Here is a 26,034-nt window from a genome sequence, read left to right as displayed (position 1 = left end):
TAGGCCATGACAAACATCCCCAAATACTGCTACAGAAACTCCCACTGAAGTGATCAGCCCCGTCTTGCCCAAGTTAAGGGATGCTCCAAACGATAGATGCTCACTCCCAGCATCACAGGAGCAAGCTTGCTTCCATATTCCAAGCATGTACAGAGCAATCTCTCTATCCTACAGCAGCAAAGAATGGGGGAGAGTGCACTGCACATGTGTGGGTTTGGAACACGGAAGTGAGATTGCTCCTGAGATACTTGGAGGGAGCATCTAGTGTTTGGTGCATCCCAGGACATGGCTGATCACTATGGTGAAAGATTTTGTTTAAGGCTTTGCGGAAGTTGGTCTTGGTCTACTTTGGATATGATTTAAAAATTGCGCTTTTTTTTTTTTTAACAACACACTAAAGCCCTTAGTAAGTATAGTATACTTTAAAAAAAGCAAATTTAGCCTTTAAATTCTTGTTCAGTTTCCAGGAATACAACAGTCTGTATTTAATAATTGGTTCTGAAGTGCATTTTGTGCTTACATGTGACAATTTGGATATACTTTACACAGAGTGCAGTAACAGATATCTTCATAGAACAATCACAGCATCAAAGCTACAGTGTATTAACCACTTGCCAACCAGCCTGCCATCATTATACGGCGGCAGGTTGGCTCGTCCCTGCGAATTGCCATAGCTGTTTCACGGTCCCTTTAACAGCTACAGCGGGGTGGGGGAGCCATTACGCGCGGCCGGCGGCTGCGATGTCCACCGAACACCCGCAATCGCTCCACAGAGAGCCAGAACAGGGATCTGTCAATTTAAACAAACAGATCCCCGTTCTGACAGAGGAGTTCAGAGTGATCATCTGTTCTTTGTGATTAGAAACAGTGCTCTCTGTACTCCCAGTCAGTCCCTTCTCTCCACAGTTAGAAACACCTCCCAGGGAACACATTTAAAGGAACACTAAAGGTACAATTATTTATTTTTTTAAAAATAAATTTTGCTGTCAGATGTTTTTTTACCTTAATGCATAGGATGCATTAAGGTAAAAAAACTTTTACCTTTACAACTCCTTTAACCCCTTGATCTCCCTCTAGTGTTAACTCCATTCCTGCCAGTGACATTTACACAGTAATCAGTGCATTTTTATAGCACCGATTGCTGTATAAATGACAATGGTCCGAAAAAAGTGCCTAGTGTCCGTTCTGTCCGCCACAATGTCGCAGTCCCGCTAAAAATCGCAGATCATCTCCATTACTAGTAAAAAAAAAAAAAGGAAAGACATAAATCTATTCCTTATTTTGTAGATGCTATAACTTTTGCGCAAACCAATCAATTTACCAAGAATATGTAGAAGAATTGGCCTTAACTGATAAAGAAATTTGTTTTATTTTTTTATTTTTAGGGGGATATTTATTATTGCAAAAAGTAACAAATATATATATTTAAAAAAAATAAAAACCGCAGGTGTGATTAAATACCACCAAAAGAATCATCGCATGTGCAATTGTCAGTTGTCATGCATAGATTGCATTAAGGCAGAGACCTGTCATTTATGGCATCAAGTGAGAAGAAATCAGAATACCCCATTTATCATGAGATTAATGAACTGTATCAGAAAGCCCATTCTGGTAAGAACCTGGGAGAAGGGAACAGAAGGGAATGCCATTTAAAAGCTATTACTCATTGTATCGCTGTAAACAGTGTATTGTAGTAGTTTTTCAAAATAGTATGTCTGGGATCGAAGAAAATAGTAGATTATGTCTGGGATAGAAGAAAATAGTAGGCACATTGATATGGTTAGGTCCTGGGGTGACATGTCAGGCATGTGATGACGAAGGGGCCCTACGTGGCTCCGAAACGTTGCACTTTCTTTGTGTTGTGCTCAGGGGTCAAGTCCTGGGGAAAAAAGCGTGGGAACTCCCACCCAAGATCCACTCCCCCACCAAAAAAAAAAAAATGATACGCTCATATGCATAATTACTAAACCCCTTTTTTTTTTTTTCAATCCACTGTACCTTAGTAATCCTTTATTTTACTGGCTGCTTCCTGTATATGGATTCATCGGGTAGTGTTCCCAGGAGACATTGTCTGAGACACAGCAGCGGGTGCCATTGGCTCCCGTTGCTGTCAATCAAAGTCAGTGAGCCAATGAGGAGAAAACGGGACCAGGGCCAAGCTGCGGCTCTGTGTCTGAATGGACACACACAATAGTGGCTCAGCTCGGGTGCCCCCATAGCAAGCTGCTAGCTGTGGGGTCATTTGGTAGGAGGGAGGGGCCAGGAATGCCAGTAAGGGACCCGAGGAGGATCAGGGCTGCTCTGTGCAAGACTTTAGTATCACTTTATAAACTAGTATAATGCCTCCCTGTGGTCAGCATGCTCCAGCTCAGGATGGATGATATCACCGGAGGGGGGAGGAGGCAGAGAGACAGCGGGTGGTACATCATGGAGCATGAGCTCCCAGAATGTGAGGGGAAAAGGCAGGGGAAAGCCGGGCCAAGCTACTGGTGAGCACCAAGGGGACAAGATGCTGTGCAAGGGGGGGCACACAATTTATCCCGGCTGATTGTTAAAGATGCGGAACAAGCCGGATTCCTTAACAATCGACTAATCACTGGTTAAAGCGGACCTTTTTCAACTTTCCATCTATTAAGTCTTCTGCCCTTGTTGTTTTAACTTTGGATAGTAAAACATTTTTTTTTTCTGAGAGTAAATACCTTATACAGCCCACTTCCTGTCTCTTGTGTGGTAAAAAGTCTAGGCTTATGACATCAAGCACAGCTCTCTCTCTCGTGAAAGATCCAAACAGATCCAAAAGGGAAACCTCCACCTTGTGAAATCAGCAGAAAGATAAGGATGTACTCAAAGGGTTAGATTCAGCAATGAATTACGCCGTCGTATCTATAGATACGCTGCGTAAATTCAAAGCTGCGCCGGCGTATCTTTTTTCTGTATTTAGAAAGCAAGATACGCCGACATTAGCCTAAGATCCGACTGGCGTAAGTGTCTTACACCGTCGTATCTTAGGGTGCATATTTACGCTGGCCGCTAGGTGGCGATTCCATAGTTTTTGGCGTAGAATATGCAAATGACCTAGATACGCCGATTCACAAATTTACATACGCCCGGCGCTATTTTTTGACGTCGTTTACGTTAGGCTTTTTCTGCGTAAGGTTACTCCTGCTATTAGGAGGCGCATGCAATGTTAAGTATGGCCGTCGTTCCCGCGTCGAAATTTGAATGTTTTACGTCATTTGCGTAAGTCGTTCGCGAATAGGGCTGGACGTAATTTACGTTCACGTTAAAACCAATACGTCCTTGCGGCGTACTTTAGAGCAATGCACACTGGGATATGTACACGGACGGCGCATGCGCCGTTCGTAAAAAACCTCAATCACGTCAGGTCACAACTGATATGCATCCATGCAAGAAAAAGCGTACCAGTGGGAAGGGGGTCTATGGTTGGTGGTGACTGTTTGTTCCTTTCATTTAAAAAAAATAAAAATAAAATTGTCCACTACTTTATGATATGTAGAAACACATAAATTCAAAATGTTTTGATACTGTAGATTTTTGATTATGAAAAATGTTTATACAACATTCAAGAGTTTTGACAATGAGAAGAGAATATTGGTATGGTCAGTATAATTGTAATACAGATATTGGATTCCCTCTTTTTAATGTGTAATATATTTCTCTGTGTTTGTAAAGGAAAATATTTCTGAAAAAGGTGTATGAAAAAAAAAAAAAAAAAAAGTACCTAAGGCAGCTCATATACAAAAAGAGCACTTTATTATGAATATGAAAGTACTAAACACAAGCAAAGCATGCACTCTGTAAGAGGATAATCACCCCCAATGCGAGCGCTTACCACCCACACCATACAGATGTATACATAGGAATTGCTTTTTATGCTATCCCTTACATGTTTAAATTGTAAGCAGTCACTAATCCAGATTGAAATTTTAATAAATACTATATTTTATATACAAACGAAAATACAGAGTTTAATTTTACAAGCAGAGTGCATTCACTCATACCATCAGATGCCTAATTATTGCAAAAGACATTCAGGTTATTTGAATAGCTTGTGGATATTGACAGTGGTGGCTGGTGGTAATTTTATTTTGGGGGACAGCAAACAGTACCAAACCCTCCTCCCATAGTCATTTGCTGTTGTAACACCTGGGGTCTGTCTTCCGCCCTCCGGGGGTCTTCTCCGCTCTCCGAGGGTCTTCTTCCATCTTCTCCGCTCTCCGATGTCGTCTCGGCGCTCCCCGGTTCTTCTCCCGCTCGCTCTCCGCTGCCTTCTCCTTCAGGGCTGGCCGCCGATATCTTCGTGTTAGCTCAATTACTAGCGGCAGCCAGCCCGCTCTTCTGAGACGTCTTCTGCCTTCTTCTCTTCTTCCGATGTTGACACAACGCTTCTTCCCGCTGCAATGCCGGGTGCGTGGTTCGCATCGATTTATATAGGCCTCTTATGATGTCACAGTCCTATCATGCTCCGGTACCTACCCACGTGGTACCTACCCACGTGGGTAGGTACCGGAGCATGGTAGGACTGTGACATCATAAGAGGCCTATATAAATCGGTGCTAACTGAGCTAACACGAAGATAGCGGCGGCCAGCCCTGAAGGAGAAGGCACCGGAGAGCGAGCGGGAGAAGAAGCGGGGATCACTGAGACGACAGCGGAGAGTGGAGAAGATGGAAGAAGACCCCCGGAGAGCGGAGAAGACCCCCAGGGGGCGGAGAAGACACCCGGAGAGCGGAAGACCGACCCCCCCTGCCGAAGAAGAAGGCCCCTACTTGAAAAAGAGCTAAAGAAGAGAGGGGGGCCCCCAGGGCTGACTAATAAATTACTTTAAAAACCCTGTGTTGTGTGTTTATTTTCTTTTACACTTTGCCTCCAGGTGAATGGGTAGGGGTACGATGTACCCCATATTCATTCACCTAGGGTGGGGGGCCGGTATATGGGGGCCCCCTTATTAAAGGGGGCTCCCAGATTCCGATAAGCCCCCCGCCTGCAGACCAGGACAACCAACGGCCAGGGTTGTCGGGAAGAGGCTCTGTCCTTATCAACATGGGGACAGGGTGCTCTGGGGTGGGGGGTCGCAATGCGCCCCCCTGCCCCAGAGCACCCAACCCCCCCATGTTGAGGGCATGCGGCCTGGTACGGCTCAGGAGGGGGGGGGGGCGCTCGCTCGTCCCCACTCCTTCCCTGACCGGCCGGGCAGCGTGCTTCGGATACGGGTCTGGTATGGATTGTGGGGGGACCCCCACGCCGGTTTTTCGGCGTAGGGGGGGTCTCCTTACAACCCATACCAGACTTAAGGGCCTGGTCTGCCCCTGGGGGGGAACCCATGCCGTTTTTTTATTTAAAATTTGGCATGGAGTTCCCTCTCAGGATTCATACCAAACGCCGCAGCTAGAATTGGCGGGAATCCAAGTCGGATCCCCGTCGCTTCTATGACGGCTTTGTCTCCATCGTGGAAAGGCAGCTCGTCGCTGGCTCCCGCCGATGGGGCTCGTAGGTGGTCAATCTCGCCGAGAAAGGGAGCAAGATTGACACAATATCGCGGTCACCCACTGTACGTAAAATTCACAACCATCTACATGTAGAATAATACAATACAATGGTTTACTTGTACATATTAAAAATGGAATCACTGCAGTACATTGAGGTCATACACACTAATCACAGTAACATGCAGATCTGCATACAGTATATTCTTGACTTGGGTTTGCAAGAGCTACCAAGTTACAGCATGCTCAGCTATATTCTCCAGTCTATAAATACAATGCAGCTTTGTAGTATAAACATTGGGGGGGGGGGGGTCTGTTAAAAGCCCTGTAAACCATATGTTTGCTAAAATAAAATGAGAGCAAAATGATACATTTGTGATGCCGCGTACACACGATCATTTTTCCGGTTGTAAAAAATTACGTTTTTTTTAAATGTCATTTAAAATGATGGTGTGTGGACTTAAGAGCAATTTTTTTTTCGAAAATGCTCTATTTTTTCACAACGTTTTAAACTATGTCGTTTTTCGGGTTGTAAAAAATGATCGTGTGTGGGCTTTAACGACGTGAAAAACCCGCGCATGCTCAGAAGCAAGTTATGAGACGGGAGCGCTCGTTCTGGTTAAACTACCGTTCGTAATGGAGTAAGCACATTCATCACGCTGTAACAGAAAGAAAAGCGCAAATCGTCTTTTACTAACACGGAATCAGCTAAAGCAGCCCAAAGGGTTGCATCACCTGAATGGAACTTCCCCGTTATAGTGTCGTCGTACGTGTTGTACGTCACCACGCTTTTCTAGAGCATTTTTTTTTTCACAATCGTGTGTAGGCAAGGAGGTTTTAATAATCAGGTTGAAAAAAACGTTGTTTTTTCTAGACCCTTAAAAGTGGCATTTTTTAGAACCCGTGTGTACGCGGCATTAGTGTCTTTGGCATTTTAATACTGTAGCACTACCCCCGGAGGAGCTGCTGGTTGTTTTGTGTGTGTATAGCGTAGTGTCACCGCGCTTTTCTAGAGCATTTTTTTAAAACGATCGTGTGTGGGCAACGTCACTGTAATGATGAAGTTGAAAAAAACATAGTTTTTTCTAGAGCCTGAAAAACAACGTTTTTTACAACCCGAAAAATGATTGTGTGTACGCGGCATGAGACCTCTACTGAGATCAATACTTACTGCATATGACACATTGTATATACATAAAGAACAAATGTCACCTTGTGCTGCTACAATGATGTTTTTAGTGTAAATATTTAGCATTCTTTTTACAAAATACAGCCTCATATATTATGTTTGCCAACAAAGCAGAAGAGAATGTGAAAAATGTATTGATTAACTAACAAGCAACCAACTAGATCATCTTTTCTTAGCGAAGGATCCTTCAGAAGTTGTTAGGGGTTCCCTGAGCAAGGAGCAATTACTACCTCTTGGATAAGTAACCACTGAATATAATGATCTTTTTAGCTATCTGTAGTAAGTGGGTTATTCTCAATGAGCACAAAAGTAAAAATAACTCTTCCCAGTTACCATCACATTAATGTACCATATGCAGTACATATAATTATTAGCATGGGTTCCCTGAAACCAGAAATTATTTCAAGGGCTTCACTCCAGGCTTAAAGTGGCTCTTTTTTTTCATCTATTAAATCTTCTGCGCTGCGCTTTTCTGCCAGTAAATACCTTATACAGCCCACTTCCTGTTTCTTGTCTGGTAAAAAGCCTAGGCTTATGACATCATGCACATCTCTCTCTCTCTCTCTCTCTCTCTCACCCATGAGAGTTTGCCAGGACAGGGCTGCAGAGCTGGAGTTGTGCCTCTGTTTGTCTGTGTAAATCCAGGAAGTGAGCAGGCAGCAGCTTCAGCTGCCCACAGTTAAAATGGTTGCAGTCAGACTCAGTGGAGGAAGATTTCTGCAGAATATTTGGCAAGTACAGAATCACAGTATATTTAAAAGAATAGGTGTCTGGAGGGAAGCTTTAGAATGACAGATTTTTTTTTACAAATTATTTGAGCAGACTGCAGTTCCGCTTTAAATACATTAACGTGTGATCTGATTGGCTCACTTTCAGATATAGCTCCAGTAACCCATTGTGTGGTGTGTTCTAGACATGTGCAGACTGGAATATTTCGTTTAGTTTTTTCGTTTTCGTTTGGAAAATAAATTTATTTAGTTACTCCCAAAAATCGTTTTGATTTATGTCGTTTTTCGTTGGGGAATAGCTTTCGTCCGAAAATCCAATAATACTTGGTTCCTGTCGAATGGTCAAAAGAATATTCGCCGGAACGTCGAATCTTTGTTGGTGTCTGTCTAATGGTCAAAAAATATTCGACGGAACGTTGAATCTTTACGTCAAATCGTACATTTCCGTTCGAATGTTCCGCCTACAAGAATTCTAATGTTGTATGGCTAGTAATAATGTCGAATATATTCTCTATAATGTCGAATCTATTTTCTCATAAATCGAAATCTATTCTCTGTAATGTCAAATCTATTATTTCTATAGTGTCGAATCTTTTCTCTATGATGTCGAATCTTTTCCCTATAATGTCGAATCTCTCTATATCGAATTTTTACCGCAACGAAAACGAAAATAAAGCATTTTTTATGTCGGATCTTTCGGTTTTCGTTTCTTGCACTTTCGTTATCGTTTGTTAAAACGATAACGAAAAAAACCTGATTTTCGGACGAAAATGCATTCTAACGAAAACGAATGCACATGTCTAGTGTGTTCTGCTGGGTGTTCTGCAAGACACATTAGCATTGACAAAATGTGCCTAGAGCGTTGATGGTATGTGGCAGAAAATGGACTTAAAGTGAAAGGATATTCTTCCATCTAAGGGCCAGATTCTCGTAGGAGCGCGTATTTTTGCGGCGGCGTAACGTATCCGATTAACGTTACTCCGCCGCAACTTAGACGGGCAAGTGCTGTATTCTCAAAGCACTTGCTCCGTAAGTTGCGGCGGCGTACCGTAAATCGGCCGGCGTAAGCCCACCTAATTCAAATGTGGGACAGGGGGGCGTGTTTTATGTCAATCTTCTGTGACCCGACGTGATTGACGTTTTTCACGAACGGCGCATGTGCCGTCCGTGGAAATCTCCCAGTGTGCATTGCTCCTAATACGCCGCAAGGACGTATTGGTTTTGACGTGGACGGAAATTACGTCCAGCCCCATTCACGGACGAGTTACGCAAACGATGCAAAATTTTCAAATTTACTCGCGGGAACGACGGCCATACTTTACATTGGTACGCCAGACTTACGCCACCATATAGCAGGGGTAACTATACGCCGGGAAAAGCCTAACGTAAACGGCGTAAATTTACTGCGTCGGCCGGGCGTACGTTCGGGAATTCGCGTATCTTGCTGATTTACATATTTCGACGCGTAAATCAGCATACACGCCCCTAGCGGTCAGCTTAAAAATGCAGTTACGATCCGACGGTATAAGAGACTTACGCCTGTCGGATCTAACAGATATCTATGCGTAACTGATTCTAAGAATCAGGCGCATAGATACGACCGGCCGGACACAGAGATACAACGGCGTATCTGGAGATACGCCGTCGTATCTCCTCTTAGAATCTGGCCCTAAGTGTACAGCAGAAGCCTCAACACATAAGCATCACTTATTACTAGGGTTGCATTGATATCGATATCAGTGCCGATACTAAGCACTTGCACGAGTATCGGTATTCGTGCAAATGCACCGATACCTGAAACCAATACTTTCAGGCTTGGTTCTGTCAATGGGATTTCGGCACTGACAGTTGAAATATATATATAAAAAAAAGAAAACTGCAATTATCAGTTGTTAAGGAGCAGGGCCACTATGTCCTTAACAACTGATGACTCATTCAGCTGTCAGTGGGGTTCCCCTGTTGACAGCTGAAGTGTTGGTGTCTAATTGGATCTGTCCAAAAAAATGAAAAAAAATAAAAGCAGCCAGACAATATTTATTAACAACATTGCTCAGCCACTGAAACACAAAGATAAAAAGAAACATTGTTTCTTTTTGTATCTTCTCTGTTTCGTCATCTACAGATCAAAGGGATGAACTTCGATCTGCAGATGAAGACAGTTTAAAGCAGGGGTCTTCAAAATATGGCCCGCACAGGGGGGGTTTGTCCCAGATGTGAGCCGCGGAAGATGCTTTGGAAACTGAGCGCTGAACATCCTTTCATCCTGCACCATCCACAATCCATCGATACCCCAGACACAGGCATCAACTTCATCCTGTCCCTGAGGTTGTCTGGGGCTGGTAGGCTGGCCTGCCCCACAGATCTAGCTTCTGTTTTCCATGTCCTTGCGGCCAGCCGCCATCTTGGCTGCATCCTGTGCAATACCTATGCCTCTGCTCCCACTCACTGGATGGACGACTTACATTGCTCTGCCATCCTACATGCTCCTTCATCCTCCTCTGCTGCATTGATGGGCACTGGTGAGGCTGCATTTATGGGCACTGGTGAGGCTGCATTTACGGGGAGTGGTGAGGCTGCATTGACAGGCACTGGTGAGGATGCAATTATGGGCACCAATCAGGTTGCAATTATGGGCACTGGTGAGGCTGCATTAATGGGCACTGGTGAGGCTGCACTGATGGGCACCGATGAGGCATCACTGATGGGCACTGGTGAGGCTGCATTGATCCAGCCCCCCAACAGTCTGAGGGATGGTGAACTGGCCCCCTGTTTTTATTTTTTGTATATACTTTGTTTATTAGATACAGTCACAGTTTTACAATCATGGCACAATATGCGCTCAATAGTGACAAACATTTTCACTATTCAACAATAAAATAGGAAGAGAAACAAGCGGAAACTGAATAAAACATTATGAAGGTTATACATGCATGTAAAGTCCAGGGGCCTAGTGCTCCTGTCACCTAGTTGTGGCTGACATAAGGTCTTGGCTACTATTGGTGCAGTGGCCAACTGGGCCCGCTGCCTCCCTGGTCTGCCCATCACCTACGCCGTGTCAATCCCATCCACTGGGGAGAAAGTGGCCCAGGGTCACCCCCGCCCAGGCTCCGCACCCGAAGAGGGGGGCAACTCAGGCCTCCTGCTAACCTCCTCCAGCACCCCACCTGACCTCAGGCTGCACCCAAGCACCCCTGGGGCCCCCAGTGTGTTAGCACAGCTCTAACCTCACTCACTCTGTGACGGGCGTGCTGGTCAACGACCCTTGCCGCCTCAAGTTATCCCAGTTATCCTAGGGCGCCTGCCGGCGGGCATTTTGGTGTCAATAACCTTCTAACGGCAACAACCATTAAAAAGGAAGAGGAAAGAAAAAAAAAGAGGGAAAAATAGAACAGTGAGAAAGAGGGGGACAGACAGTGATCATAGTAAGGGGGCAGGGGAAATGGGGGGTGGAGGGGTGGGGAAGACAGGATGTCACCTTGAGTTTATGTGGATGTCACATGGCCCGCTCTGGACTGTCGGCCGCCAGGCAGCCACCCGCTCCTGTAAAAAGCGAATGTGCTTTGCACGCAGTCTGCGCTTCGGTCTGGGGGTGTTTATTGGTGGTTATCATCTCGGTGAACAAGAGTTGTATCAGCTAGTTTTAGTAAAGACACATCTAGGCTAGAGGGCACATGGGTAAGAACAGGAAACCGTTCTGTCCATAGAGACCATATGGCGGTATGCTTGTCTTTAGTACCTTTACATGTCGCAATCTATTCCTAACTGGCCCCCTGTTTAAAAAGTTTGAGGACCCCATGTTTAAAATAACCTGTCAAGTAAAAAAAAAAAAAAAGTTTGTGTTTTTTATTAAGTGTTCCTCTGTTTAACCCCTTATTAACCCCCCAATTTACTATAATCAGCCTTAAATAACTGCTTATTCTCCTCCATTTAAAGTGGAAGTCCATGCAAAATCTGAAATCCCTGCATCTATAGAAACCAGGGATCTAACACAAACCTCCCTATCCCCGTAAGATCCCTGTAAAGCCTACACAGAGAAGCCGTGGATGACAGCTCAAAAAATGTCTACTCATCTTTACTTTACAGGGATAGAGAAGTTGGTGTTAGATCCAAGGGGCCAGATTCACGTAAGAGGGCGTATCTTTGTGCGGGCGTAGCGTATCCTATATACGCTACGCCGTCGTAACTTAGAGAGGCGAGTACCGTATTCACAAAGAACTTGCACCCTAAGTTACGGCGGCGTAGCGTAAATGGGCCGGGGTAAGCCCGCCTAATTCAAAGTAGGCTGGTAGGGGGCGTGTTGTATGGTAATGAATCGTGACCCCACGTAAATGACGCACCTAACGAACGGCACATGCACGCGCATGCTCAGTATCACATCAGTATCACATCGAATTTCACATCGCATTTTCTCCGTAAATTACACCGGCTCAATGCTTAGTCGACGTGAACGAAACCTACGCCCATTCACGTACGACTTACGCAAACGACGTAAAATACGACGCTGTTCTGACGTTTCCGACGTCCATACCTAACATGACTTACCCCTGCTTTATGAGGGGTAAAGTTACGCCGGTCGGACGCCTTACGTAAACAGCGTATTTTAATACGCCGGGCGCAAGTACGTTCCTGAATCGGCGTATCTAGCTCATTTGCATATTAAACGCGGAAATCAATGGAAGCGCCACCTAGTGGCCAGCGTAAATATGCACCCAAGATACGACGGCGTAGGAGACTTACGCCGCTCGTATCTTGGCCGAATTCAAGCGCAAATGATTCTAAGAATCAGGCGCGTAGATACGACGGCGCACATTCGGACTTACGACGGCGTACGTGGAGATACGCCGTCGTACGTCCTTTGTAAATCTGGGCCCTGGTGTCTGTAGATGCAAGGATTTTAGATTTTGCATGGACTTCCACCTTAATAATTATTTTCCTGCTGATTTTTTTTTTTTGTTCACTTTTACTTTATAAACTACTATTAAAACTTTTTATTTTTGCTTGCTTTGTTCGTTAATATTTTTATACCTTTAGCATATATTTACATGTTTCACATGGAAAAAAGCGCAAAATGTAAAGAAAGATATTTTTTTTGTAAATAACTTTTCAATGCTTTCTACCATTGCTGACAGCTGAAGTGTAAACAAAACAGTTGCAGTAGGTAATTGGTATCTGCGAGTACAAAATGAAAAAAAAAAAGGTTTGCTACTCGTACACAAAATGGTATCGGTGCATCCCTGCTTATTACACATTGCTCATTCCTACAGGAGCGGCTTTCAGCATCTCAAGCAAGGTACTAAACCGCAAGCTATTTGTCTGATAACAATTTTATAAAAGTGTAGGGCGTTTACTATTAGATAACCACTAGCCTCCAAACATCCAAGTCACCGCACTGAACACTGCACTACAGGCAGGGCTGCTGTTAGAAATCACGGGGCCCCCATACAGCCTGCCTGACAGGGCGTAGTAGGCCTGCTCCCTGTAGCCTCAGCTGCACAGATGAATGAATGAACTGCAGCATAACAACAAATGGACATAGGTGTGATTGGTACCGATCGCTCATAGTGTTCATTCAGGAATGGAAGAGACCAGTAAAATAAATCCTGAAATATTCCCCTGTGTGCCCGCAGAAGCTGCCGGTAGGAGAGGGAGGAAGCCGGAAGCACTGCAGGGGAAAGGATCACACTGGGGGGACCAGGACAGCAGATTGAAGGGGTGCATGTGCTAGAACCGATTCCCCTGCAGTGCCGCCAGAGGGAGAAAGAAGAGGAGAAGCTGGCAGTGCTGCAAGGGGAGGCATAAAAGGATCAGTGTCTGCAATAAGAGAGTACAGCCGGACCTCCTACTCAGCAGGTGCCCAGGCCCCCCTTTTGAATTGATGGCATCCAGGCCCAGTAAAGGAGGGCCTGGCCACAGGCATACAAAGAATACTAAGAAGTCCAAAACTCACCAGGTTGAGAATTTGCTTCCTTCAGAACTTGTGCTAGGTTTCCCAGAATCCACATAGTACAACCACGCCTTTCAATGTATGTGAATTCTGTACTGTGATGTCATGGTACAAAATAAAGCAAATCAATGTTTTTAAAGGGGAGTTCCAGCCTTTTTTTAAGTTTATTAAAAGTCAGCAGCTACAAAAAGTGTAGCTGCTGGCTTTTAATAAACAGACACTTACCTGCTCCACGGCTCCAGCGATGCGCCGGCCGGGGCTCCGCTCCTCGCTCCCCCTCGCCGGCCGGCGTCTTCATTCTTAGTGTGGGCACCCGGCAGTGACAGCTTTCGACTTCACGGCCGGGCACCCACTGCGCATGCGCGAGCGGCGCGGCGCCATCCGATTGGACAGGCGCTCGCCTACAGGAAGGGGCTGTGAAAAGGCGATTAAGCTAATCGCCTTTCCAGCCCCTCGGCGGAAGGAGGAAGTGGGACAGGAAGTCCCCTTCTCCTGAAGCCCCCACTCCCCCCCAAAAAAAATTACATGCCAAATGTGGCATGTAAGGGGGCGAGGAGTGGGTTAAGCGGAAGTTCCATTTTTAGGTGGAACTCCGCTTTAACCTTCTCCAGGTCCCCTATTATTATTATTGAGTTGTATTTTATCTGTTTTGTCCCATGGAGTCACTTTGGTAAAGTTTTGCTTATCTAGTACTGTGGTTCTTTGCATGTTCTCCAGTGGAACGGTGTTTGCGTCTTTCATTCTTTTCTTTCACAGTAAAAAAAAAAATATGGCAAACTGTGTAAAGGATTTGGAGCTTAGTGAAGCACACCATGCTTTTCATTTCTTAAAATAAAGCTGTAGTGGTTGGGAAGGACTCCAAAGGCATCAGTATGAGTTATAAGCATAAGCTGTCGGCAGATACTGCATACTTTCACATTAGTCACTACAGTGCCCCATTGTGTCCCTTCTTTCTGGTGGTACAGAATATGCACCCCCCCCAACCCGCCTCATTTTACAATGCAATGCCTGGAACCTGGGCACCCCAAATACAGTCAAAATTAAAGTCGTAATTTGTATATTAAATTCAGTGGTTCTCTCGGTGGTGCTGGAGAAACTAAATATGAGTGATGCGCTCATTCAGAGGCAGCTCTAGGCTTTGTGAGGCCTTAAGCAAAACTTAGACACAGGGCCCCACTCATGCCCATAATGGTTAAAAAAAATTCAAGCAAATAAAAATGGCTGCAGAAAGTTGCACGTATCTAGCACACAGTGATTGAGCAGAGGCAAATTAGGCAGCCGCGAGGCCCCTATAAGTGCAAGGCCTTAGGCGACAGCCTAATTAAAGAGCCGCCTCTGCTCTCATTCAACATAAACTAAAAAAGATTTACCTACCGGTTTAGGGCAGTGTACATATCTTGCCAGGCTGATGATAAGGTCGTGTGTTATAGGATCCACTAAATTCCGAAAGCTTGCATATCGATAAAGAACATCATCCAGAGATGTAGACTCCATACCCAGATCCTAGAAAATAGAAATAGTTTTCATTTGTAAATGTTAATCAGAAAGGTTAGAGGTACATGAAGGTCCAACTTTTTGACCGCCTTGGGTCACATTGGAAGAAGAGAAATTGTCTTGGGCCACACAAAAAATACAATAACAATAAGGATAGCTGATGAGCAGAAGTCGTCAGGCAGATCACAAGTTAACGATCATTAAAATAGATAATGTGAGTAATAAAAACTTTTTTTGTATTATTTTTTTATTATAAAAAATAAAAAAGAGGGAAGCTAGTGCAATATTTGACACTGTTTTTGATAAACGAACACGTCAATATTTGGTTCGATGGACGTAGTAGCAATTCCCAGCCCTGGCTCCTGTCCTTTCTACTTATTCCACGGAATTTGTGTAATAATGTCCCAGTTATTTCCATTATTTTTCACACTGAATGTTTTCCTTTGACACTGGCCTTCAGCACCGCCGTAATAAAATACAAGCTTTATGAAGCTATGTGTCCCTATCATCAGCCATAACACACAGCCATAAAGCTTCTCCAGAGTCAGCCTACTGACAAGATTTGTGCATAGCAATAACAGCAACCTAACCTTTGAAAATGTCATGTTATTAAGTCTGCCAGGCATGACATAAAGTAAAAGTAACAGCTGGTCTAAAACAGTGGCCCAAATTCTTCATTGCTGTAATTAAATACTTATACTCCATCACCTGTGATAAGAACGTTAAAGCCTAATGCACACGATCATTTTTCAGCACGAAAAAAAACGACGTTTTTCAGCATGTTGAAAAAACAAAGTTCTCCCAACTTCATCATTAAAACGACGTTGCCTACACACCATCGTTTTTAAAAAATGATCTAGCAAAGCGCGGTGACGTACAACGGCAACAGCTGCAACAGCATTTAGACACCCATAATTTGCTTGATCCTTATCAATTGGGTTTCCGTCCAGGGTACGGGACGGAAACAGCATTCCTCAAAATATGGGATGATGCTCTTGAGGCCGCAGACGAAGGAGAACCTTGTCTTCTAGTACTGTTAGACCTTTGAAACGGTTGACCACAAACTATTGCTGACTCGGCTAGCTGAAGTAGCCAAAGTCGCGGAATGTGACTTATCCTGGTTCTCCTCCTTTTTGGAAAACCGATCACAAGTAGTGAAACTGGGACCGTTCACCTCGGAAAAACGAACGGTGTCATGCGGAGTCCCTCAAGGATTACCGCTATCGCTGGTGATGTTTAATATCTATCTCTGCCCTCTTTTTGAAATCATCAGCAGCCAAAAGCTGCTCTACCACTCTTATGCGGATGACACACAATTGTATTTTCGTATCTGCAACAAAAAGGATCATCATTTCAATCTAGAGAAATGTCTCTCTTTGATAGAGAACTGGATGACAAAGAGTTATCTCAAACTCAACGGCTCGAAAACAGAACTTCTCCTGTTCCACGCCAATCGGAAGAATCAACTGGCAACAACCTGGACACCTCCGCCCATTCTAGGAAAAATCATCGCCCCTAGCACCAAAGTCAAAAGTCTCGGAGTCTTCTTCGACACCAACATGACAATGGATGCACAAATAGGGGCAGTAGTCAGCGGATCACACCATCTGCTACGCCTATTACGCAGACTAATTCCATTTATTCATAAAAAAGACATAGCAGTCGTGGTGGGAACAATTGTTAACTTCAGGCTGGACTATGCAAATGCCCTCTACCTCGGACTCCCAAAGTACCAAATCACTCGCCTGCAGGTCGTTCAGAAAACGGCCGCGCGTCTTGTGACTGGGAAAAAACCCTGGGAATCAATCGCCCCATCACTGAGAAGCCTTCACTGGCTACCAGTGAAAGACAGAATCACTTTCAAAGCACTCTGTCTAACGCATAAATGTATTTGGAGAAATGCCCCCCAATACCTATGCGAAAAAATAAAAGCCTACAACCCCAATCGCGCTCTGCGATCCTCCAACCAAAATCTACTCCAAATCCCCAAAACCAGGTACAAGTCCAAAGGAGAAAGAAGATTTGCTGTCCAAGGCCCTCGACTTTGGAACACTTTACCAACCTCCATTCGGTTGGAGGAGAACCACTTGGCCTTTAGGAGAAAGATCAAAACCCACCTCTTCTGAGCTCAAGGAAGAAATGGTCTAACAAAAGCGCCCAGAGGCGATTCAGTTCGCATGTTACATAGTTACATAGTTAGTCAGGTTGAAAAAAGACACAAGTCCATCCAGTTCAACCACAAAAAATAAAAAAAAACAAAATAAAAAACACAGTACAATCTTATACACCCAACTCGATACCCACAGTTGATCCAGAGGAAGGTAAAAAACCCCAGCAGAGCATGATCCAATTTGCTACAGCAGGGGAAAAAATTCCTTCCTGATCCCCCGAGAGGCAATCGGATTTACCCTGGATCAACTTTACCTACAAATCTTAGTACTCAGTTATATTCTGTACATTTAGGAAAGAATCCAGGCCTTTCTTAAAGCAATCTACTGAGCTGGCCAGAACCACCTCTGGAGGGAGTCTGTTCCACATTTTCACAGCTCTTACTGTGAAAAAACCTTTCCGTATTTGGAGGTGAAATCTCTTTTCCTCTAGACGTAAAGAGTGCCCCCTTGTCCTCAGTGTTGACCGTAAAGTGAATAACTCAACACCAAGTTCACTGTATGGACCTCTTATATATTTGTACATGTTGATCGTATCCCCCCTTATTCTCCTCTTCTCAAGAGAGAATAAATTCAGTTCCTCTAATCTTTCCTCATAGCTGAGCTCCTCCATGCCTCTTATCAGTTTGGTTGCTCTTCTCTGTACTTTCTCCAGTTCTCCGATGTCCTTTTTGAGAACTGGTGCCCAAAACTGAACTGCATATTCCAGATGAGGTCTTACTAATGATTTGTACAGGGGCAAAATTATATCTCTGTCTCTGGAGTCCATACCTCTCTTAATACAAGAAAGGACTTTGCTCGCTTTGGAAACCGCAGCTTGGCATTGCATGCCATTATTGAGCTTATGATCAACTTAAACCCCCAGATCCTTCTCCACTACAGATCCCCCCAGTTGTACTCCCCCTAGTATGTATGATGCATGCATATTCTTAGCCCCCAAGTGCATAACTTTACATTTATCTACATTAAACCTCATCTGCCACTTAGTCGCCCAATTAGACAGAGCATGTGTAGCGCTATATAAGCTTTTCACTCACTCACTATAAAGGGGAAGTTCCATTCGCCTTTGGGCTGCTTTAGCTGATTCCGTGTTAGTAAAAGACGATTCGCGCTTTTTTGTCTGTTACAGCGTGATGAATGTGCTAACTCCATTATGAACGGTAGTTTTACCAGAACGAGCGCTCCTGTCTCATAACTTGCTTCTGAGCATGCGTGGGTTTTTCGCGTAGTTAAAGCCCACACACGATCATTTTTTACAACCCGAAAAACGACATTTTTTTTTGGTCGTTTTTCAGAACCTGAAAAATGATGTGAAGCCCACACACGATCATTTTAAATGACGTTTTTGAAAAACAACGTTTTTTTTCATGCCGAAAATGATTGTGTGTACGCGGCATAACTCCTCCATCTTTTTTTTCTACTTTGGGGTGTGTGTGGAAGGACTTAAACCACTGTAATGCCGCGTACACACCATCACTTTATGTGATGAAAAAAATGACGTTTTTAAAAACGTCACTTTAATTGACTGTGTGTGGGGGAAAACGTCGTTTTATGTCTTGTAAAAAACGACCAAAAAAAATTGAAGCATGCTTCAATTTTATGTGTCGTTTTTCAAAAGTGCACTTTTTACTTCACAGAAATTGACCGTGTGTAGCAAAAAACGTTGTTTTCTAAGACGTTTTTTCATCCACGCATGCCCAGAAGCTACTTATGAAGCGAGCTTCAATGGTAAAACGTGGTGGAACGTAACCTCACTTTGCAAGAACATTGTGAGAAAACGATGGTGTGTAGGCAACTTCGTCTTTGAAAATTGAAGTTTCAAAAACGTCATTTTTTACTTCACAGAAAGTGTCGTTTTTTTTCATCACATAAAGTGATGGTGTGTACGCGGCATTAGGATTGTCTTGCTGTCTGTGTCCTCGCTGGAGAGATTTTCTTTACCTTTCTGTCCCAGTGGAAAGGGGTCAGAGGGACAAAATAATGGGGTATCTTTCCAATGGGGACACATTTTATCATGGAGCTGAATTGTCTGGGTGGCCGCAGTAACAATGTCCTGCCTCTTGTGATAGATGGCACACTGATCCAATGCCGGAACATTGAATCAGTGTGACGTATCACAGGAGACGGGACATTGTTACTGTGGCCTCCTGGCCTGGAAAATTTTAATCCAGCTCCGTGACACAGCGGGAGATTGCTGCTCTGATCCGGGCACTGGTGAGGCTGCATCCGACGGGCACCGGTAAAGGCTGCATTTGATGGAAACTAATGAGGCTGCATTGATCTCCTGTATCACGTCTGCAGTCTCTGACCATCTCCTGCATCACATCTGCTAGAGGTGCACCGAAAGGAAATATTACTAATACCATTAGCAGTGTGTTTAAGTTTAATTAAGAGATTGCAGACATGATACAAGAGATGGTCAGAGACGGAGGACATGATACAAGAGATGGTCAGAGACTGAGGACATGATACAAGAGATGGTCAGAGACTGAGGACATGATACAAGAGATGGTCAGAGACTGAGGACATGATACAAGAGATGGTCAGAGACTGAGGACATGATACAAGAGATGGTCAGAGACTGAGGACATGATACAAGAGATGCATTTTTCCTGAGATTTTCTTGCACTAAAGGTGCCAATAATGGCCAACAATAAATTCATATTAATTTAAATTTATATTATTTAAAAAGTTGAATATAATACAATTATATATAAAAATATAAATTGGCCCTGCATCAAAATTTTCATTCGGTACACCCCTAGTTTGTCTGAAACTGTGCTTTTATAATTTAACTACAAAATAAACATTACAGCAGTGGGAAACTTGGGCTACTATTTTAGACCAGAAATTACTTTTAGGCCTCCTTTTGTGCAATATACGCCTATTGGGATTATTTTTTTACCAAGAATAGGTAGCAGAATACATATTGGCCTAAATTTATGAAGAAATATAATTTTTTAATGAATATGTTTTATAGTAGAAAGTAAAACATGTTTTTTTTTTTTTTGTTTATAGCGCAAAAAAAAAAAAAGTGGTGATCAAATACCACCAAAAGAAAGCTTTATTTGTGGGGAAAAAATTAAACAAATTTCATTTGGGTACAGCGTTGCATGACCGCACAATTGTCAGTTACAATAACGCAATGTTGCATCTTAAAAAAATGGCCTGATCTGGAAGGGGGGCAAATCTTTCGGGGGGGAAGTGGTTAAAGTTATAGTAAACATATTTTTATATTGTACATTCAATACTCTATATCTCCTTACACATTTTTACGCATATACTGAGGGTTATTTACGAAAGGCAAATCCACTTTGTACTACAAGTGCAAACTACAAGAGCAAAGTGCACTTGGAAGTGCAGTCGCTGTAAATCTGAGGGGTAGGTCTGAAATGAGGGGAAGCTCTGATTTTATCATGCAATCATGTGCAAGCTAAAATGCTGTTTTTTATTTTCCTTGCATGTCCCCCATAGATCTACAGCGACTGCACTTCCAAGTGAACTTTCAGTGCAATTTCAAGTTCACTTTGCACTTGTAGTGCAAAGTGGATTTGCTTTTAGTAAATAACCCCCACTGTATAGAATATAGAATAGTATAAGATGCTTACTTACATGGACAAACCAGCCTATATATTTAAAATATTGCATATAAATTGCTCCACAGATGCTGGCACAGACAGCCAAATAGTGGCCACAAGGGAAAATTCTCAACGCCTTTCCTAAGAATGAAGAATCTGCAATCTTATTGAAGGTTTTGTAGCCAAGGGAGTAGAATGAGGAAATAAGGAAATAATAGTACCGTATTTTCCGGCGTATAAGACGACCCGGCGTATAAGACGACCCCCTAATTTTCCAGAAAATTTTTTGGTTTTGGGATATACTCACTGTATAAGACTACCCCCTTTTTTTCAAGCCCCACTGTGCCATTACATGCCCCCACTTTGTCATTACATGCCCCCACTGTGCCATTACATGCCCCCACTGTGCCATTACATGCCCCCACTGTGCCATCACATTAAATGCCCCCACAGTGCCATCACATTACTTTCCCCCACAGTGCCATCACATTGCATGCCCCCACAGTGCCATCCCATTGCATTCCCCCACAGTGCCATCACATTGCATTCCCCCACAGTGCCATCACATTGCATGCCCCCACAGTGCCATCACATTGCATTCCCCCACAGTGCCATCACATTGCATGCCCCCAAAGTGCCATCACATTGCATTCCCCCACAGTGCCATCACATTGCATACCCCCACAGTGCCATCACATTGCATGCCCCCACTTTCCCCCCCACTGTGCCATCACTCACGTTTTGCAGGCCGGTGACAGTCTCCGTCTGCTGCGAGCGTCCATGATTTCAAAGCCGCGCGCCGTCTTCTCAGCGTGTCCTGTGACACAAATTTTCCCAGTAGCGCCTCTGTTCTATGTTCCGCCAATCACGGATGCCTTCTCATCTCGTCCGACGATGAGAAGGCATCCGTGATAGGCGGAAAACAGAACAGAGGCGCTGCTGGGAAGATTTCTGTTCCGCCTATCACAGGACAGCGAGGACGTGCTGAGAAGACGGCGCGCAGCTTTGAAATTATGACGATCGCAGCTGCATGGAGACCGTACCTGGCGTATAAGACGACCCCCGACTTTGGATGCATTTTTTTGCATCCAAAAAGTCGTCTTATACGCCGGAAAATACGGTAATGATACTAGTCAATAGTGGTGCAACGGATTGTCATTGATCTGTAATCTGAACGGGTCACCATGTTCGGATCGGCACACAGCGCGATCCGTGGATTGAGCTCCATAGGAAAGGCCACGGCTTCGGCCTAGCTCCGGAGCGGCGGCCATCTTGGTACACCCAGTGGCAGCCTAGGCGAGCTCCCCTAGACGTCATCATCACCCGCCTCAACTGCTCGTGGATCTGCCTGCAATTTTATATACAGTGGGGTAGATGTGGATATTACAGTGGGGGAGATGTGGACGTTACAGTGGGAAGATGTGGGGAGATGTGGACATTACAGTGGGGGATATGTGGATATTACAGTGGGGGGGGATATGGACATTACAGTGGGGGAGATGTGGACGTTACAGTGGGGGAGATGTGGACATTACAGTGGGGGGGGGAGATGTGGACATTACAGTGGGGGAGATGTGGACGTTACAGTGGGGGAGATGTGGACATTACAGTGGGGGGGGGAGATGTGGACATTACAGTGGGGGAGATGTGGACGTTACAGTGGGGGAGATGTGGATATTACAGTGGGGGGAGATGTGGACATTACAGTGGGGGAGATGTGGATGTTACAGTAGGGGAGATGTGGACGTTACAGTGGGGGAGATGTGGATATTACAGTGGGGACTTTGTCTTGTTTTTTTTGCCGATTCGAAAAATGATCTGATCCGTGACTCAGATCCGAGGAACGATCCAAACCGTGAGTTTTTTGATCCGTTGCACCCCTACTGGTCAGCCATCTAATGTCAGTTTTATTTGTTTCCTCCTTTAATTTACTCTCTCTCTCCCTTATTCATGAATTTCTCATTTCCTGTATAAAAGTTCCTTATTCTTTGCCCTGCATATATAACCACAGGGAACACAGTAATCGATCTAGATATATTCTCCGTACTTACTTACTTTAAAATCTACTTAAAAATATATGCTATTTATGACAATGTTCTAATGTTCCAAAAAATTGGACTAGCCTCCAAAAGTAGAGAAAGTTCTATGAATTTCTGAATCCTAAAGTAGATTTAAATATTTCTGTTATATATCCTTACTTGGTAAATTCAATTATTCTCAATTTGTACGTTTCAATATTACAATATTTCTCATATTTCCTGGAAACCCCCTGGGACTTTCTTTACAATGGCTGAAATCAATCATCCATCTCACAAGTATCTATGCATCAATAGATAAATATAGGCATCCGAGCACAGTAGGACTTCCATCTCCACCGAGAAGCCCCACTATACTCGATAGGACCTGCACTACCCATTCTAATCATGAATCTAACATACAATGAGCATACACTAGTAGGTGGAATGTAAATGTATTTACATATGTATTTATTGAACATTTCTAACTTGCGATTTCTTTAGGAAAACAGTTAAGCCTCACAATCGGATTATCCGACGGGAATTGTGTGATGACAGGCTGTTGTCGGATAATCCGACCGTTTGTAAGCTCCATCGGACATCAGATTTTTTTCTTTTCATTGACCTCAAATTTCTTTTTAGTCATAAATTACATTTGAGTAAATAAATCGCTGAATTTAGGAACGACTTCTTTAAAGCGGAGTTCCACCTAAAAATGGAACTTCCGCTTAACCCACTCCTCGCCCCCTTACATGCCACATTTGGCATGTAATTTTTTTTTGGGGGGGGGGGAAGTGGGGGCTTCAGGAGAAGGGGACTTCCTGTCCCACTTCCTCCTGCCGCCGAGGGTCTGGAAAGGCGATTAGCTTAATCGCCTTTTCACAGCCCCTCCCTGTAGGCGAGCGGGTGCCCGGCCGTGAAGCCGAAAGCTGTCACTGCCGGGTGCCCACACTAAGAATGAAGACGCCGGCCGGCGAGGGGGTGCGAGGAGCGGAGCCCCGGCCGGCGGGTCGCTGGAGCAGGCAAGTGTCTGTTTATTAAAAGCCAGCAGCTACACTTTTTCTGTAGCTGCTGACTTTTAATAAACTTAAAAAAAAGGTGGAAAACCCCTTTAAGCACACACAAATGATTTTGCCCTTGTACAGCTTCCATGTACTGAAGTTATCATGAAAATTAAACCTAGAATGTAGCATGTTTGCTAGATCATTCAGAACTCAATGTTGACTTTAGGCCTCATGTACACTGCTGCTGGTAAACGGGCGTTTAGGAGCAGTTGGGTGTTTTTTTCAGCTGCCCCTGAACTCTCCTCTGTTATCTTATCAGTCCATGTACACAGGGTCGTTTATAGTCGTTTCTAGGCACCAGTTGAGTTTAGAGGCTTTTTTTGGAATGCAAAAAAATGGGGTCAGAATCTGAGATTAGAGGCATTTCAAGCGCCAAACACTTTTAAACGCGGCAACTTGCATTTAACCACATTTCGTTTACAGGCGCTTTTAGTTTTTGCCTATTTAAAAAAAAACTGTTTTTGATCAAATACCACCAAAAGAAAGCTCTATTTGTGGAGAAAAAAGGACGCCAATTTTGTTTGGGAGCCATGTCGCACAACCGCGCAATCAGTTAAAGCGACGCAGTGCCGAATCACAAAAAGGGGCTTGGTCCTTTAGCAACACAATGGTCCGGAGCTTAAAGCGGAGGTTCACCCAAATCACAACACTGTACTAAACACATCAATGTACAATCTAGATACACAATAGCCCTAAGAATTTTTTTTTACCCTCATCCACCCATATGAAAGAGCCCTAACTTCCTGATAGGCAAATTATGTCATACATCCCAGGAGTCTACAGGAGGAAAGGAGGAGCTAAGCACACTCTCCTGCCATGTTTGCAATAGCAGATGGATTCTAGGAAGTACCGTATATACTCGAGTATAAGCCAAGTTTTTCAGCACATTTTTGTCTGCTGAAAATGCCCCCCTCGGCTTATACTCGAGTCACCTCTTGCGCATGATCTTCCGGATTTGGGGACCCAGTACCGGCCGGCTGTAGGTCCCCCTGGACCACAAACTTGGCACACATGTAGCCCCACTCTTCCTTACAAGTGTGCAAAGTTTGTTGTCTGGGGAATCTACGGCTGGGGAGTACCGCATTTTCAAAGCCTGGTACCCCTTCCATAGACTTCCATGTTAAACATCAGTCTAGTCATGGACACAGTGAGGCATGGGCACAGTGAGGCATGCACATGGACACCCTAGGCTAATACTCAAGTCAATAAGTTTTCCCATTTTTTTGTGGTAAAATAAGGTGAATTTGCTTTGAATAATTAAAATGAATTAACCACTTCCCGCCCGGCCTATAGCCGATTTACGTCCGGGAAGTGGTTATGAAATCCTGACAGGACGTTCTAGAACGTCCTGCAGGATTTCATGCCGCGCGCGCCCGTGGGGGCGCGCATCGCGGCGATCGGTGATGCGGGGTGTCAGTCTGACACCCTGCATCTCCGATCTCGGTAAAGAGCCTCCGGCGGAGACTCTTTACCACGTGATCAGCCGTGTCCAACCACGGCTGATCACGATGTAAACAGGAAGAGCCGTTGATGGCTCTTCCTCACTCGCGTCTGACAGACGCGAGTAGAGGAGAGCCGATCGGCGGCTCTCCTGACAGGGGGGTTCGCGCTGATTGTTTATCAGCGCAGCCCCCCCTCGGATCGCCACACTGGACCACCAGGGATGCCCACCCTGGAGCACCAGGGTGGGCAAAAAAAAAAAAAAAGCCTGCAAAAAAAAAAAAAAGTCTAAAAAAAAAATAAAAAAAAAAGCATTAACCACTTAAGCCCCGGACCAATATGCAGCCTAAAGACCCAAGGTGTTTTTACAGTTCGGGACTGCGTCGCTTTAACAGACAATTGCGCGGTCGTGCGACGTGGCTCCCAAACAAAATTGGCGTCCTTTTTTCCCCACAAATAGAGCTTTCTTTTGGTGGTATTTGATCACATCTGCGGTTTTTAGTTTTTGCGCTATAAACAAAAATAGAGCGACAATTTTGAAAAAAAAGCAATATTTTTTACTTTTTGCTGTAATAAATATCCCCCAAAAACATATATAAAAACATTTTTTTTCCTCAGTTTAGGCCGATACGTATTCTTCTACCTATTTTTAGTAAAAAAAATCGCAATAAGCGTTTATCGATTGGTTTGCGCAAAATTTATAGTGTTTACAAAATAGGGGATAGTTTTATTGCATTTTTATTTTTTATTTTTTTTTTACTACTAATGGCGGCGATCAGCAATTTTTTTCGTGACTGCGACATTATGGCGGACACTTCGGACAATTTTGACACATTTTTGGGACCATTGTCATTTTCACAGCAAAAAATGCATTTAAATTGCATTCTTTATTGTGAAAATGACAGTT

The 26,034-nt window shown here is 44.1% G+C and overlaps 1 protein-coding gene across 1 annotated transcript in view; it reads right to left on the bottom strand.

Moving 5' to 3' along the window:
- Window positions 1-26,034, bottom strand: part of LRRC75A (leucine rich repeat containing 75A) — a 451,452-nt gene that overhangs the window by 288,145 nt on the left and 137,273 nt on the right. The window contains exon 2 of the mRNA XM_040338500.1: window positions 14,743-14,871. Within this exon, the coding sequence (XP_040194434.1) occupies window positions 14,743-14,871 (129 nt within the window). The remainder of the gene's footprint in view (window positions 1-14,742; window positions 14,872-26,034) is intronic.

Source organism: Rana temporaria, chromosome 2, assembly GCF_905171775.1.
Source record: "Rana temporaria chromosome 2, aRanTem1.1, whole genome shotgun sequence".
NCBI classification, from domain to species: Eukaryota; Metazoa; Chordata; class Amphibia; order Anura; family Ranidae; genus Rana; species Rana temporaria.
Note: the sequence above shows the minus strand (reverse complement) of the source record. Positions and strands in the feature narration are given on the sequence as shown.